Here is a 14,256-nt window from a genome sequence, read left to right as displayed (position 1 = left end):
CGGGCCGTTATGAATGTCAGTCCTGCAGCCGTTCCATATTTAAAACGCGCCGCACGCCAAGACCCATAAATCAGTCACGGTTGCTAGTGCTAAAAACAAGCCATTGCAGAATAAGCAACTGTTTTTTTTTGCGGGGGGCAGGTACAGACAACTGTCTGCGACTGAGAATTAAACTGCGATGAATGCAAACGTGTTGTGATGCGTTGTTTAAAGTGACTAACGGTCCGGCCCGCTCCAGACCCGCTCCCTCTGTCCTCGTCCCTGTACTGCAGCAGCGCTGGGCTGAGGAGGGTGGCGAGACATGGCTGGCATCATAATGTCTAGAGTCGGGCGAGCAGGCGTTCATCTTTACCTCAGCGCTGAAGGCTGTGTCGTTCTTCCATTGTTCCAGAGAGTCAGGCGTTTCGGCCTGTTTCTGTTAATCTGCCTGGTAGCCTGTTTGACGTCACCGGGCGTTCAGACATCTTCACCAGAGATACTTGATTAGAACTTGGTTTCGAGTAGATTTGCTTATTGAATAGTGGACTGACGAGAGAGAATGAAAGAGAGGACATTAATGGGGTAAATGGGTCAGTACTGAAGACTCTTGAAGGCTCTTGAATCTGAGTGATGTTAGCGTGTGGCTGTGCTATGCTGCTAGTCAATTTGGCTGTAGTGTTTGAAACCAGCCAAGCCTCCTGCTCATTCCTAGTTGTTCCCCCAGTATGATCCTGAGGAGGTCAGATAAACAAGCTTTAATACTGCTTTACGGTTTCTTCGGTCCACCAGGCCAGACGTGTTCACTGCTTGTACTTGTAGATATTTCAGTACAACATCGTTGTTTTTCAATGACCTACCAAGGACATATTTTGTAAACGATGAACATTTTATTTTTATATATTAAATGCCTTCAGTTTTCTATTTGTTTTTTAAAAACAGTAGAAAATACACAGTATTGCACATTGTAAGTCAATCAATTGCACTTCTTTAAGGAATACAGATGGACATACATTTATCTTGTTTACGCTGTAGGACAACAGTTGGAGAGGAATCCTACTCCTTCTCCCTACTAGAAGATGGAGTGGTGATGAGTTACATAACAGAAGGTATAGGGGGTGGTGACTATGGGACTAGTTATGGAAGTGGATAGTATAGTACCAGTAGTTTACTGGTAGTACCAGTAATCTTGTGTGTGAGTAACAGTGATACTTACCAGTAAAATGTCATGTCTAAATACCAGTGTTGTACTTCACTGGTAGTACCCCCGCCCTACCAGTAACAGTAATACAAACCAGTGTAATATCTTGTTTAACACCAGTGTTATACCAGTAGTATACCAGCCATACGCCATCTATATCAGTAACAGTAATACATTTCAGTAATATACCAAGTTTAATACCTGTATCATACCAGTAGTATACCAGCAGTAAACCAGTAATGGTAATAAATGCCATTTTTATACAATGTTTAATGCTAGTAGTACACCGCCATTGCCAGTAATAGCAAAACCAGTATTATACCAGCAGTTCACACTCCTTATCAGCAACTGTAAAAAAATACCAGCAATATACCTTGTTTAAGAACTACTTGTATACCGGTGGTACACCAGCAGTACACCAGCAATACATCATCTCTGCCAGTAACATTAAAAGCTAGAAGTAATTTGTAAATATATCATATTTATAGTATACCAGTAGTATACAACTATGCCATACTCACTGGCAGCAGTAATAATTGCCAGTAATATATTTAATACTACTTGTATTTCAGTTGTATACATGCTCTAACAGTGGCAGTTATACTAGTAGTGTAACATACCAGTTGATTCCAGTACTACCAGTAGCAATTATACCAGTGTTAGTGTATCTAGTCAGTTTTCCTATCTGTAGCAGTTGTAGCTTACAAGTTGATTCCAGACATACCAGTAGCATTTGTAACAGTCTTTGCGTACCAGTTGATTCCGACACTGTACCTAAGTGTGTCTTTATGTTGTTGCTGAGTTAGTTGGTACCAGTGAATTCATCTTCATGCTCTTCAGTTGTTAACCACTGGCTGTAAACTGTATGTTCTGCTGGGCATTGTTTGTTTTTGGCTTTATCTTGGTCTCGCTGGCTAGATGTTCACTTTATACTGTCATTCCTGTAAAATGTCTGGCCACTGCCAAGCCCACTCGGTAAAACTGCATTAGCCCTATTAGATGCTATACAATGACAACAACGTAATCCTCCTAGTAATAGTCTCACTGTACAGTGTTTAAGAACAAAATAGTGATTCTGCAAATGACTACAATTAATTGATTCCTTTCTAATGGATGAGATAATGATGGACAATAAATGTCCATTTTGACAATCTTAAAAAGTCCTAAATATCCTTTATTGAAATAATGTTTTTCTTTGTTTTGGACTTAAAAAGCTAGAAAATCTTGTCAGCGGGCCTCTTAAGACATTAGTAAAAAGCATGCAAGGCTTGGCTACAGATTGCCTGGTTCAGGAGTGCAACGCACCTTGAAGGTTCAGGTGATTCTGTTATGAAGGCTCATTCGCACTAGTATTCATCCGTTAGTCTACAGTGGGGGTTAGGATTCATCCGTTTGTCTACAGTGGGGGTTAGGATTCATCCGTTTGTCTACAATGGGGGTTAGGATTCATCCGTTTGTCTACAGTGGGGGTTAGGATTCATCCGTTTGTCTATAGTGGGGGTTAGGATTCATCCGTTAGTCTACAGTGGGGGTTAGGATTCATCCGTTAGTCTACAGTGGGGGTTAGGATTCATCCGTTAGTCTGCAGTGGGGGTTAGGAATCATCCGTTAGTCTACAGTGGGGGTTAGGAATCATCCGTTAGTCTACAGTGGGGGTTAGGAATCATCCGTTAGTCTACAATGGGGGTTAGGAATCATCCGTTAGTCTACAGTGGGGGTTAGGATTCATCCGCTAGTCTACAGTGGGGGTTAGGATTCATCCGTTAGTCTACAGTGGGGGTTAGGATTCACCCATTACTCTGAAGTGGGTGTTATGATTCACCCATTACTGTGAAGTGGGTGTTAGGATACAGTTTTTCGTATGTGTGTGCATGTTTGTGTGGGTGGATTAGGAGCCAAGGAGATGAATAGAGGACCCGATTTGGATTAAACCCATTTCATCCTCAACCTTTTCATTGAGGTCGTCTGTCAATTTCAGGTAGTCCACTGAATGGGGAATCCCATGGGTTGGGAGTGGTCTGCCAATGACCAGACCTCTGTCTTTAATTTGAGTTGCATATGGTTTTTAAATGGCATATTTAATCACTCACTGTCGACCAATTGCGCACTATTTGGTTTAGGACTCCAGCACTGCAGGTGGTGATAAATCGCCATTAATAACTTTACGCTTTTAAAAACATGAAGGGGCTTGCTTACCTTAAAATGGAGATGACCTCAACTGTCCGGTTGTAAAGATGACATGGCTTTATTTTTTCGTGATCCTTTCCTTTGCTTCTTTTACTCTATAGATGTGTATAGTTTTAAAACCAGAGCTATAAAGAGATCACATGACTTTCCTTTCAAAATAAAGGTCCAATTAAATACATTTTGAGCTGCCTATTTCTATTTGATTGAGCACATGCAAGGTGAAAGAACAGCACCAGTCGGCTTCCTTGCTACTTAGCCTGCAGCTGGGACGTTACGTGTGACTGTGAGAGACCGACAGAGCATCATCGGTAGTAGTCGATAACGGGGCAGCCCCTTCTGTTTTACAAGATGCATGAGCACTTCTCTCTACCGCCAAAAACACTAAAGCTATTTTCCAGGTGAGGATCGTAGAGATGGATAGAGTCAGAAACACCACGTCAGCCTTATTGTGACCTCTGAGCACACAGGCCAATGCCACTGAAGCAGTCTCCATTTTGGAGTAGTCAGTTTTCCCTTTCACTGGCTAAGGCCTCATGATGACCAGAACCATCAGGACGGAATGACCAATGAAGGGTCCCAACCACTTGGCTGCTTTAGGGGTGTAGACACCCTCAATGTTGATACGTATTGCTAAAACGCTATATGTCCAAATTGAGTCCTCTATCCATTCCTATGGGGAAAATAAGACAAGGAAGTAGATTTTAGAATGTCCTTTGTAATTTCCACCTGAACTTCTGGATAGCCCCATTCACAGCAACATATTATAATACAACAAACTTTAAAGTGATATTTCAGTCAATATATCCGTGTAGAAAAAAAGCACATTGAGATGCCTATGTTTGCAAATATTTATATAAGAAAATAAGTGTTATTTTTCTAATCCTCATTTCAAAGTCATTTGATGCAAGAAGACATTTAAGATACAGATAAAGACATTTTATAATTCACCTCCAATAAATGCATGTCTCCTTCAAGACCCATCCTTGTTCCTGTTTAGAGTTGTAATCCTAAAGGTCTTCTTCATTCTTTCCTTGCTGTTAGATCACCATTATACATATTGCATGATGGGAATTTTCAAAATAGTATTTTTAGTCACGGTGGAGAAAAGTCTTCCTGAACATTGTTGTTTAATAAATTGTGCTTTAGCCGATATGCTGAAATGCCATTGCTGTAGTTCTTAGACCATCAAGAAACGAGCGTCATGCTTGATAACCGTCGTCCATACCTTCATCTCCATACCTTCAACGAGGTGAGATTAAAGGTAATGAAGAAACACAATTAAAGATCAAGTCCTGACATGTGAGTAGAAATGTGACAGAAATAGAGCAAGAGAGACGGTTGTCACGGAACTAACCAATAAATGAATGGCTTTCCACTGCTATAGAGTCTACTGAGCAAGAAAAAAAATCCAAATAAATTGTTGAGAGAGTCCAATGTTGTCTTCTCACCTTGCTTATCTGCAAATAAATTGCTGCAGTGTAATTTCACGCCCTGCTCTGAGGGAAATCTCTTAACAAAACTTTCAATCCATTCTTTTTTGAGCGGGGGTGACAAACTATGTCAAAAATGATCTGGGGGAAATCTGTGCTATGCTTTCTTTCACAGATCATACAGTTCATTCCAAAGTCCAGTCAGTTCAATATTATCCAGAATTTGAAGCACTCACTTGTAGAGATGCCTTACATTACCATACCCAAAAACAGCCTTTTGGTTGGGATCCAAAATCCAAAGAGAACAAATGAATAATGAATAAATAGATATATAGATTGAATGGTGCTTAAATCCTGCTGACTCAGTTGAGACCAGTGTCTTCAGAAATCCAATAGGTGAAGTCACTCCTGTGCAGCACTCGTCCCTTCTACTCATAGTGCAGATGGAGCCGTTGACTCGTTGCGCTCTCTGACATATAAGAGAATGTGTAATGAGGGGAGATATTATTCCTTTCACGATCGAGGATCCATATTTCCTTTTCAGGAACAAATTAGCAGGTTGTGTTTCCTGTTCAGGAGGGATTTAGGAGGTTGTGTTTCCTGGTTGGGATGGGTTTAGGGGTTTGTGTTTCCTGTTTGGGGGTGCTTTAGTGGGTTACTTCCTGTTTGGGGTGGATTTAGGGGGTGGTGTTTCCTGTTTGGGAGTGCGTTAATGTGGTGTTTCCTGGTTGAGATGGATTTAGGGGCTTGTATTTCCTGTTTGGGAGTGCTTTGGCGGATTGTTTCCTGGTTGGGATGAGTTTAGGGGGTTTGGGAGGGGTTTTATTGGGTCGCATTTCCTGTTTGGGAGTGGTGTATGGGTCGTCTTTCTAGTTTGTGTGGTGTTTTGAGGTTTTTGGGAGGGGTTTTGCAGCTTGTGGATCCTGTTTGGGATGGTGCATGGGGGTTGGGTTTCTCGTGTGGGGCGGGTTTAGGGTGTTATTTACTGTTTGGAAGGTGTTTGGGGGTGGTTCCATGTTTGGGAGGGTTTCGGGGTTGTTTCCTGTTTTGGATGGTTTAGAGTGTTGTGTTTCCTATTTGTGAGTGGTTTGGGTTGTTTCCTGTTTCGGATGGTTTAGTGTTGTGTTACCTATTTGTGAGTGGTTTGGGTTGTTTCCTGTTTTGGATGGTTTAGTGTTGTGTTACCTATTTGTGAGTGGTTTGGGTTGTTTCCTGTTTTGGATGGTTTAGTGTTGTTACCTATTTGTGAGTGGTTTGGGTTGTTTCCTGTTTTGGATGGTTTAGAGTGTTTCCTATTTGTGAGTGGTTTGGGTTGTTTCCTGTTTCGGATGGTTTAGAGTGTTGTGTTTCCTATTTGTGAGGGGTTTGTGGACTTTTGTTTGCTGTTTGGTAGGGTTTTATGGGTTGTTTCCTGTTTGGGAGGGTGTGGAGGTTGTTTTCATGTTCAAGAAGGGCTAGGTGGCTGTCTTCCTTGTTTCAGAGAAACCAGAGTTTCCACCTGGCGTGCTTCTTGGAGTCAGCTTTGGCCTTGCGCTTAGGGGTAGAGGTGAAGGCCTCATGGGGGTAAGGCAGAGAGGAAAAGTGGGAGTCGTCCTGGGGGCACAACTTCTTCATAAGGGGCTGTAGCTTATCCTCTTGCTGCTTGAAGTCCAACTCCACACTGGAATACAGAGAGCAAGAGCAGAGAGAAAAATTATCAACTCTGTTATGCGAACAGAGATTCAGAGACAGATTTGCATTGCAACCGCTAATATCCACTTACCCATGATAGTATTAATATCCTTGTAAACCCGATTGTATTAATATCCACTTAGACATGATAGTATTAATAATAATCTGAATAATTGTATTGGTATCCACTTAACAGTGATAATATTAATATTCCTTACATATGATAATGTAAATATTCACTTGCATATGATAATGTAAATATTCACTTGCATATGATAGGGTAAATAATCACATACATATGATAATGTAAACATTCACATACTTATCATAATATTAGCATCCATTTAAACATGATTGTAATGGCATTCAAGTTACATTTATTCACTTAAAACAAAAACTGTGGTGAAAGTTGCTAACATAAGATAGTGTTTTTTCATGATGCATTCAGAGAGCTGTTTGTCAGTGTTTGCTCAGGAAAAAAACATGTTGCCATCGGGAAAGGACGCCTGGGTGATCGGAGGTCTGCGGCTTCAATGTAAAATAACTCCGTTTTGGAGACTTAAAGAGACTTAAAATGACTTAAAATGTAATTATACAGCCGCCTCTAAAACACAGCTATGTGTATGTACTGAATTTCACTGGTGAAACATTTAGTCCCACTCCCCCTTTGTAGTCACAGTAAAAACTTTGGCTTCAAAATGCTTCAGTTCTTGTTGAGTGTTTGGAAATAATTAAAGAAGGTTTAGAAATCCAAGATCCCCCACGCCTTTGAAACTGCTTTTCTCTTTCCATTGTGATATGGATTGTGCATGGACTGTCAATGCATGTTTCCTTCTGTTGGAATTCACAATTTGAATACGCCTCAAGGCCAGTAGTGGGTTTGTTTTGCATAGAATGGACATCAGCAAGCTACTGTGGAACACTAACTATTCAGGTGCAGCTGAAGGTAGGCAACAGGGCCATGATGTGGTTTCCGACCCGTCCATTGTGCTCAGGGGCTCCCAGACGTTTTAACGTTTCACTGTAACCCTTAACTGTCGACCTGATTCCGTAATCAAGGTTAAGCGATGTGTTGGTAGGTTTAATTAAAGTTTTGTGATTTGTTGATAGGCTTAATAAGGTTTTGTAGCTCGGGAAACACATGGAATGGCTGGCTGAGATTTGAGATCCTCTGTATTGACCCCTCCCTCCTCAATGGTGTAACCACTGTTGTGTTTGAGTTCCCCACCCCCCTCCCCCGTGCCGTCATCCACAGCTCCTCTAATCCCCACACATCTGATTTCCAGGCAACGCTAAAGCAAACACAGATTAAAACCCTCCATCGCTGAAAGTGTAGAAGGGCTTTAGTCCACCAAACCAGGATGGTGCCAGAGGGCCCGGCGAAGAGGCTGCGTACCAGAACTGGCAGCGCCGGTCACTTTGACCTCTTAGTCCAAGGCATAAGATGGAGGGGACGAATCTGTTCTGACCACCTCACAACGGCCGGCTACAAGTGTCTGTCCTTGGGTTTCTCGAAAGTTTCAACAACAGCGGGTATTTCACTGATGCGTTTTGTGTACTGAAAGATGAATACACTTCAGTCCCGGTCTCTAGTTTAATTGTAGTTTCTCTAGTTTAAAGAAACCAACATGCTGGCCACTGGCTAATGTTAAGACAGGAATGACTGGTTAAACCCTGTAATACTTGTACATTCCCTTACTCTACCCACGCACACACCAACACACAGGTCTACACGTTTTTCTGTAACAGACCAACCTTGCTGAACAGAGCATGCTAGTTGTTGGAGAATTAATCAAATAGATTGAGCCTTGTGAATTATGAATTAATGAATCCCACTGTATTGAGCCTGTCTCATATATTTAATGCAATAAGGCATTAAGAGGGTGTGGTATATAGCCAATATATCATGGCTCAGAGCTATTCTCAGGCACCATGCCTCGCAGAATGCATGGACACCAAGCTTAGCCGTGGTATATTGGCAATATACATTCCTTATTACTATTACAAACCAGTTGCCAACAGAGTTAGAGCAGTGAAATGTAATCTTATGTCATACCCATGGTATTACGATCTCAACTGGCTGTCAGCCAATTAGCATTCAACGTTTGTGCCACACAGTTTACAATTGTGAATATATCCCTCTGTATAGAGCCCTGTAATTATGCTAGTGAATAAATCACTCTTTATGGAACATTTGATTACAGTAGTGAATAAATCATTCTGTGTAGAGCCCTTTAATTACACTAGTGAATTAATCACTCTATAGAGTCCTTTTAATTACACTAGTAAATGAATAATTCTGTATAGAGCCCTTTAATTACACTAGTGAATAAGTCACTATTTAAAGTATACTAACAAATTAACTGCTTTGTTTAGAGCCTTTAAACAAATTCAACTGTCATAAATCCAACGCTTGTGTTCCTGTGTCTAAGTCCCAGATGGCACCCTATTTCCTGGGTAATTCACCACCTGAGCCTACTGCAGGGAATAGGGTGTCATTGGGGACATCTCCCTGTGTTGGTTCCAGGTAGGTTAAAGGGTGATCCTTAATATTTGGTTGTAGGGAAGCTTTCTTTTGTTACATTGTTTATTAGTTGACCCAAGGCTGATCTGTATTACTATGGTTTTGTTTGATTATTTCACATAATATTACTGATGCTTGGTTCAGTACGGCTTTGGTGTCGGATGCTTGGTTCAGTACGGCTGTGGTGTTTGATGCTTGGTTCAGTACAGGTGTGGTGTTTGTTGCTTGTTTCAGTACGGTTGTGGTGTTGAATGCTTGGTTCACTATGGCTGTGGTGTTTGATGCTTGGTTCACTACGGCTGTGGTGTTTGATGCTTGGTTCACTACGGCTGTGGTGTTTGATGCTTGGTTCACTACGGCTGTGGTGTTTGATGCTTGGTTCACTACGGCTGTGGTGTTTGATGCTTGGTTCACTACGGCTTTGGTGTCGGATGCTTGGTTCACTACGGCTGTGGTGTTTGATGCTTGGTTCAGTACGGCTTTGGTGTCGGATGCTTGGTTCACTACGGCTGTGGTGTTTGATGCTTGGTTCACTACGGCTGTGGTGTTTGATGCTTGGTTCACTACGGCTGTGGTGTTTGATGCTTGGTTCACTACGGCTTTGGTGTCGGATGCTTGGTTCACTACGGCTGTGGTGTCGGATGCTTGTTTCAGTATGGCTGTGGTGTCGGATGCTTGTTTCAGTACGGCTGTGGTGTTGAATGCTTGGTTCACTATGGCTGTGGTGTCGGATGCTTGTTTCAGTACGGCTGTGGTGTTGAATGCTTGGTTCAGTACCGCTTTGGTGTCGGATGCTTGGCTGCATGTTACTATCATGAAACCACGTTTAACCACGTATTTACGGAATGTGCCGATGTGTTTGGCCAAATCTGTATCAGATACCTGTCAATATGCAGACTTGAAGCTTTATCATCCACGGCGTCCAGAATCTGTGTATTCTTCCCTGCTCACCCCCCCCCCCCCCCCCCGCTCAGATCCATGACACCCCCCAGCCTGTGCGCCTGAAGGGCAAAGGGATGTCTCCGGACTGACTTGACCTTGGAACCCTGGGGTGGTTGTACTTCAGCTCCATGCATTAAACATGTAATGACCTCCAGCTTATACCTTCCATATGTCCAGTATGCCTGGCGAGTCTCCTGTTTGCCGGATAGTGCTGTCTTAGTGTCTGGCTCTCTTGAAACATCTCTCCGCAGATCTCTGCTCTATTGTCTCACAGTCGTTAAATGCTTAAACACACTCAACATCTCTCAAGTCAATATTTGAACAGTGAATAGATTACTGTCTGTCTGTGTGTCTTCAGTTCCCCCCCACCCCCCATAGGTTTCCTCTGGCTGGAAATGACATAAACAAGTGACAAAACACGGTAAGACATTGTGCTGGCGATACAAATGAATAACGTAACTATTTCTGTTTTTAGCCATGACTTACAGTTGACTAGTAACTGACGGTTCAGCTGTTCTCAATTCATAGGTGATTAGAATGCTCTCTCATGATTGAAATTGCAAGATTTTAAATGGTATAGAAACTTGCATTTTCTCATGAATGTGCAACAATTTCAGGGGGTATGAATAATGTTGGACATGAAATGTTTTGTAAACGTTTGGGGGGGGAAACTCATTTGTATCTCCACCATAATGTGTTACCGTGTTTTGTCACTTATCTATGTCATTTCCAGCCAGAAGAAACCTATTGGTCAAATAAAAATGTACTATTGCTCAACATTTGGCGTGGGTATGAAAATGTTTGGGCTTAACTGCGTGCGTGCGTGCGTGCGTGTATATGTGTCTATATGTGTATGAGCACGAGAGATGAATCCGACATTGATGACCGCCAAGTTGTTTGCCTCACCAGAATCACACCCATGACGTTACCGCTTCCTGTGAAGTATGTTGAAAAACCCTGGCTATATAACACTGGCTATAGCCATCTGTAAAGGTTAAAAACAAAAATGTCTTTCTACACACCATAAACTTTGGCATCTGAGACTCTCATTTAAGCCTAGTTTTTGCATGGAAACTGTCTGTTTGACAAGCTGGTTTCATGTTTACTTTTCCCAAACGCCCTTTCACACAGGTCTGTGTCATTCTACTGCTGTCAGCTAGCTCAGTCCCTGGTCAGCCACATGTCAAACATTAAAAATAAAATCAGCTCTGACGTATCAACTGCTTATTTTACTGACAACCTTGTCACATGGGCACACTTAATACCACTTTTATGTCCCAGTTATGAATGTCAGCTACAATATTTTCATATTTAATAAAGACCAGAGAAGTTTCAAATGTTTAAATGTTTGTTTCAAAAGTTTCATGTTTGCTATGGTTAGGTTTAGGTTTTATAATAAATGTTTGCTAAGGTTAGGGTCAGGTTTTATAATAAATGTATAATAAATAGATTTGTTCCAACCCTGTTTCCAAAAAACTTGGGCCACTGCGTAAGATGAAAATATAAACAGAATGCAATGATGTGCATATTATTTATCCCACTACTACATTGAAAATGGTAAAAGGCAACTTATCACACGATGAAATTGAAAAATGTTATTGTCCAAAAAAAAGTTGAGATGGGGTGGAGTGTTGCATCACCTCTTCTTTTAATAATACTTTGTAAGCGTTTGGGAACTGAGGAGACCAATTACTGTAGTTTTGAAAGTGAAATGTTTTCCTGTTCTTGTTTGATATAGGATTTCAAACAAGTTTGGGGTCTCCATTGTTTTATTTTCTGTTTCATAATGTGCTAAATGTTTTCACTGGGTGACAGGCCTGGACTGCAGGCAGGCCAGTTTAGCACCCAGACTCTTTTACTATGGAGCCATGCTGTTGTAATACATGCATAATGTGATTTGGCATTGTCTTGCTGAAATAAGCAATGCCTTCCCTGACAAAGACGTTGTCTGGATGGCAGCATATGTTGCTTCAAAACCTGTATATATTGTTCAGCATTAATGGTGCCTTCACAGATGTGCAAGTCACCCATGCCATGCACAAATGCACCCCCATACCATCACGGATGCTGGCTTTTTAAATCTGTGCTGAATTGAAGCCAGATGGTCCCTTTCCTCATTAGTCTGGAGGACAGATTGTCCATGATTCCGAAAAGTTTTTGATTTGTCAGACCACAGGACAGTTTTCCACTTTGCCACAGTCCATGGTAAAGGAGCTTGGGCTCAGAGAAACAGCGGGGGTTCTGGATCCTCTTTATGTATGGTTGCTTCTTTGCATGGTAGGGGTTTTAACTTGCATTTGTGGATGCAGCGAAATACAATGTTCACAGAATGGTTTTCGGAAGTGTTCCTGAGTCCATGCAGTGATTTCCACCACAGAATCGTGTCTGTTTTTAATTAAGTGCCACGCGAGGGCCCGGAGATCACGGACAATATTGGTTTTCAGCCTTGTCCCTTGCGTACAGAGATTTCTCCGGATTCTCTGAATCTTTTAATGATATTATGTACCGTGGAGGATGATGAGATCCTAAACCTCTTTGCAGTTTTATTCTGAGAAACTTTATTCTTAAATTGTTGCTCTATTTGTCTGCGCAGTCTTTCATAGAGTGGTGAATCCCTCCCCATCTTTACTTCTGACAGACTATCTGGAATGATCTTCTCTGGAATTATCTTTTAATACCCAATCATGTTACTGAGCTATTGCCAATTGACCTAATTAGTTGTATGATATTCCACCAGGTTTAGATTTTTATTTTGTTGTTTCTGCCCCAACTTTTTTTTAAACATCTTGCTGGAATCAAATTCAAAGTGGGCATATCTCTTTCAGCAAACAATAACATTTCAAATTTTCCACATTCGTTATGTTGTCTTTGTACTATTTTCTATTGAATATGGGTTTGAAATTATTTACACATAATTGCATTCTGTTTTTATTTACGATACTTTTTATGCAGGGCCCCAACTTTTTTGAAAATGGGTTTGTAATTAATGTTATTGATGGTCTTTAACGCGTATTCAGATTGACTATCCAAATTAAGTCTTACCGAATATGACATACAGACAGTGTGAAATACCATGTTACCAGGAAAGTGAACTATAAAATTACCTCACTTAAAATCTACACCTGCAATGTATGACATTTTTTTTAAAGAATCCAAAATACAAATATGGCTTCATAATGCAGTACATTTTGAGAGTGTTGAACTTCTGGCCTAGTGTGTGCATTGACTATATTGCCTGTGCTTTCTGTCTGTAAGACTATAATATATAATACACCATCATCCACAGGGTGTTACAACAGCTTATGAGTTATTATAGACTTCTAGTCTGTGTTATAAAGCTTTAAACTTGTACTTCAGAAAGTCGTAGCCCAATCTGAAGCAGACTTATGAGCAAAGGGACAACTTCAAAAGATAATCATGTTCTCTTTGAAAAAGTCATCAAAAGGCCTTTATTAAAAGATTCATTATTCTCGCTCTGCCTCTCTCTCTACCTTTGCCTCGTCCCGTCTGTCTCTTTCCGTCTCTCCCCCCCCCTCTCTCTCTCTCCCTCTTTCTTTCTCTCTCCATGTCCCTCTCTTGATGCACATCTTAGCTGCTTATCAGTCTCTTATCTCAGTAAAACTCTCAGACCTGCTTGCGTCCTATGTTTTGCTACCACCCCTTGTTTTCCATTCACCCATTCACTCCCATTCACCCACATCTATCCATCATCCACCCATTTACCCTCATCCATCCACAACCCACATTAACCCACATACATCCTCATCCATCCATTTACCCACATTTGCCGCATCCATCCATCCAATTCACCAACAAACGTCCATCATTCACCCACATCCATTCGTCCTCCACCCCTTCACACCCATCCATCCATCCACCCCTTTACCCACATCCATCCATCAACCACCCCTTCACCCACATCCATCCATCAACCACCCCTTCACCCACATCCATCAATCATCCACCCCTTCACCCACATCCATCCAGCCGTTCACACACATCACTCACCCACATCCATTCGTGTTTCGCCCACATCCATCCATCAACCACCCCTTCACCCACATCCATCAATCATCCACCCCTTCACCCACATCCATCCAGCCGTTCACACACATCACTCACCCACATCCATTCGTGTTTCGCCCACATCCATCCATCAACCACAACTTCACCCACATTCGTCCATCATCCAGCCTTTCACCCACATCACACATCACTCACCCACATCCATTCGTGTTTCGTCCCACATCCGTCCATCATCCACCCCTTCACCCACATACATCCAACTTCCAGCCGTTCACCTACATCACACATTTCACACCCAC

The 14,256-nt window shown here is 41.7% G+C and overlaps 2 protein-coding genes across 13 annotated transcripts in view; one reads left to right on the top strand and one right to left on the bottom strand.

The window, feature by feature from the left end:
* dock1 (dedicator of cytokinesis 1) overlaps positions 1-14,256 on the top strand; it is a 263,696-nt gene that overhangs the window by 100,724 nt on the left and 148,716 nt on the right. The gene's annotated exons all lie outside the window — the stretch shown is intronic.
* insyn2a (inhibitory synaptic factor 2A) overlaps positions 4,201-14,256 on the bottom strand; it is a 36,352-nt gene continuing 26,296 nt past the window's right edge. For all 3 annotated transcript variants that reach the window (XM_020047213.3, XM_020047214.3, XM_020047215.3), the window contains one exon: positions 4,201-6,454. In XM_020047213.3, coding sequence (XP_019902772.1) covers positions 6,271-6,454 — 184 coding nt within the window. In that variant the 3' untranslated portion in view covers positions 4,201-6,270. The remainder of the gene's footprint in view (positions 6,455-14,256) is intronic.

The sequence above is a fragment of the Esox lucius genome, chromosome 6 (assembly GCF_011004845.1).
Source record: "Esox lucius isolate fEsoLuc1 chromosome 6, fEsoLuc1.pri, whole genome shotgun sequence".
Classification (NCBI taxonomy): Eukaryota; Metazoa; Chordata; class Actinopteri; order Esociformes; family Esocidae; genus Esox; species Esox lucius.
This window is presented reverse-complemented; position numbering and strand designations above follow the sequence as displayed.